Source organism: Eufriesea mexicana, unplaced genomic scaffold, assembly GCF_001483705.2.
Source record: "Eufriesea mexicana isolate 0111107269 unplaced genomic scaffold, ASM148370v2 scaffold6248, whole genome shotgun sequence".
NCBI classification, from domain to species: domain Eukaryota; kingdom Metazoa; phylum Arthropoda; class Insecta; order Hymenoptera; family Apidae; genus Eufriesea; species Eufriesea mexicana.
This window is the reverse complement of record NW_016914133.1, coordinates 573,181-575,396: the sequence shown is the minus strand read 5'-3', so window position 1 is coordinate 575,396 and position 2,216 is coordinate 573,181. Positions and strand designations below refer to the sequence as shown.

Genomic DNA, 2,216 nt, shown 5'->3' with positions numbered 1-2,216 from the left:
ATACGATATGATATGATATATGATATCAATATTAATTATATTACATATGACATGCGAATATTATAAATAATAAAATATAAATATTACAAATTAAATAATATTACATTAATTACAATATTAAATTAAAATAATATAAATATTACAAATTAAATAATATTACATTAATTACAATATTAAATTAAAATAGTATTACAAAATAAAATTGAATTTTGATATTATCTCAATATTTGTGATATATGTACCTCCTAGAAAATCAGACAAGGCTTGAATATGTCTTTCTGATCTAGTTCTGCTAGTCATGTTACTCACTGAAATGATGGGTGATGCAGTCGATATGCTGTTTGGTTTAAAAACTATTCCTTTAGAAAAAGATTTCATTTAATATTATTGCTTATTTATTAATCATCAAGTAAACCAACGCTACTTTTGTAACTAATTTTACAACGAATCAATCTCTAACAATAGAACACACTCGTTGCTAAAGTATCATGCATTTATAATTTAAGCAGAAATTTGTTTTCCTTATTCCTGTTTATGGAATACTTCTCACTTAATTATTTCGTTTTCAAATTTTTGCATTTGCATACCTGGACTAGCAAATGCTGAACGGGAAAGGCGCATGCTCGTTCCAAAAAGAGACCTCGAGGTTAGACCAGAATATTGAAAAAACGGTTTATCCAATTTAGAAACATAATCTATGCTGACCTTCATTTGTATGGCAAATATTAATCCCAAAACGGTGTAGAAGCACAAGTAAAATATTCCTAGTTGACCTAAATTTAACATTTTACGTTTTACTTTAATATGTTCCATGATGATGGAAGGTCATATTTCTCCATGAAGCACAACATAGCATTCGAAAAACCGGATGTAGCTAAATTAATACGTTGCATCGGCCATTATATTAATTTTCAAGATGGTATCATGAAGTTTTATTTTGTCCGAGCTATATTAAATGTTTATTAACAAGGACTCTAGTAAAGTTAATATATTTTAATATGGAACAGAAATGGCAAATATTTTATCAAGAAATTTTTTATATTAATATTAATACTTATTATTATTTAATATCATTAAATAATTTGTATAAATTATATTATTAACAATTTTTAATATCAATATCAATATTAGTATTAATATTAATATTAATTTAAAATTTTGGCATGAAATAGAAATAGGAAATTTAAGGAATAGAAAATAAGCTAAATGACAATATTAATTTTTGTTATTAATTATTGTATATGTTACCCCATTCCTTTGCTGTTCTGTCGAGGAATGCTTTTCGATCTTTGTCCCAGATAAATCTCAAGAAATTTCCAAGAGGTCCCAAATCGGGTTTTGGTATTCGACTTTTATAATATTCTTCATCGTGTAATATCACCATAACGAGAATTGAGCTGTATCCTTAACAAACATGTATTTTGCTTCTTAAAGTTAGTTATATTTGATTCATCTTGACTATGCATTTATTTTTATCTAACTTCAATAAGATCAGTATTACATGAATTTATTCGAGCTCTATTTGAAAACAGTCGATATACAGTGTGTCCAATTTATCTACAAAAATATCAACATTTCGAAAGATATAGATAGTACACAAAAATATTTCGAACAAAAATTATAAAATACCAGTGTATACATATGATTCCTATATTTTTAATTACTTACTCTTGTAATTAATACAGGTTGGCTCGAAATTCGTAGTACAACCGAGCAGGGAATGATTTCTACGTAAAAAAACAAATCGGAAAGAAAGAATAAAATTTTTTCACTTGAAGCTTTATTGTCGAGAAAATTGACTTTGAATATTCACCGAGTACGCTGGTATACTTATGGTCCACCCATTTAGGCCAAAGTTAAGTGCACGCGTACTTAGTGAATATTCAAAAAATGAAAATTAAAAAATTTTATTCTTTTTTTTCGATTTGTTTTTTTACGTAGAATCACCTCTTGCTCGATTATATTACGAATTCTGGCCCACTCTGTGTATATATAGGTGTGTGTACATATCTATTGGATATTTCGTTTGACTGAAAATGGAGGAATATCTCACGAGAGATGAAAATTAACAGAAAAATATTAGTATAAAATTTATTTAGTATCGACGGAAATACTAAATGATATAAATAATTCGTCTTTAAATGTGATGATAGGAGAAATATTTGAGTGAAGTTAATTCTTTTAACACTAGATTTACGAAACCCGTCAATTTGACG

The 2,216-nt window shown here is 26.8% G+C and overlaps 1 protein-coding gene across 1 annotated transcript in view; it reads right to left on the bottom strand.

Annotated features, from left to right (window-relative positions):
- The window catches only part of LOC108552363 (sodium/potassium-transporting ATPase subunit beta-1), a 5,459-nt gene extending 4,072 nt beyond the window's left edge, over positions 1 to 1,387 (bottom strand). Inside the window, exons 1-3 of the mRNA XM_017906869.1 lie at positions 1,249 to 1,387; positions 588 to 773; positions 243 to 359 (exon numbers count right to left, since the gene is read on the bottom strand). Coding sequence (XP_017762358.1) covers positions 243 to 359; positions 588 to 773; positions 1,249 to 1,384 — 439 coding nt within the window. The 5' untranslated portion in view covers positions 1,385 to 1,387. The remainder of the gene's footprint in view (positions 1 to 242; positions 360 to 587; positions 774 to 1,248) is intronic.
- Between the last annotated feature and the right edge of the window lie 829 nt (positions 1,388 to 2,216).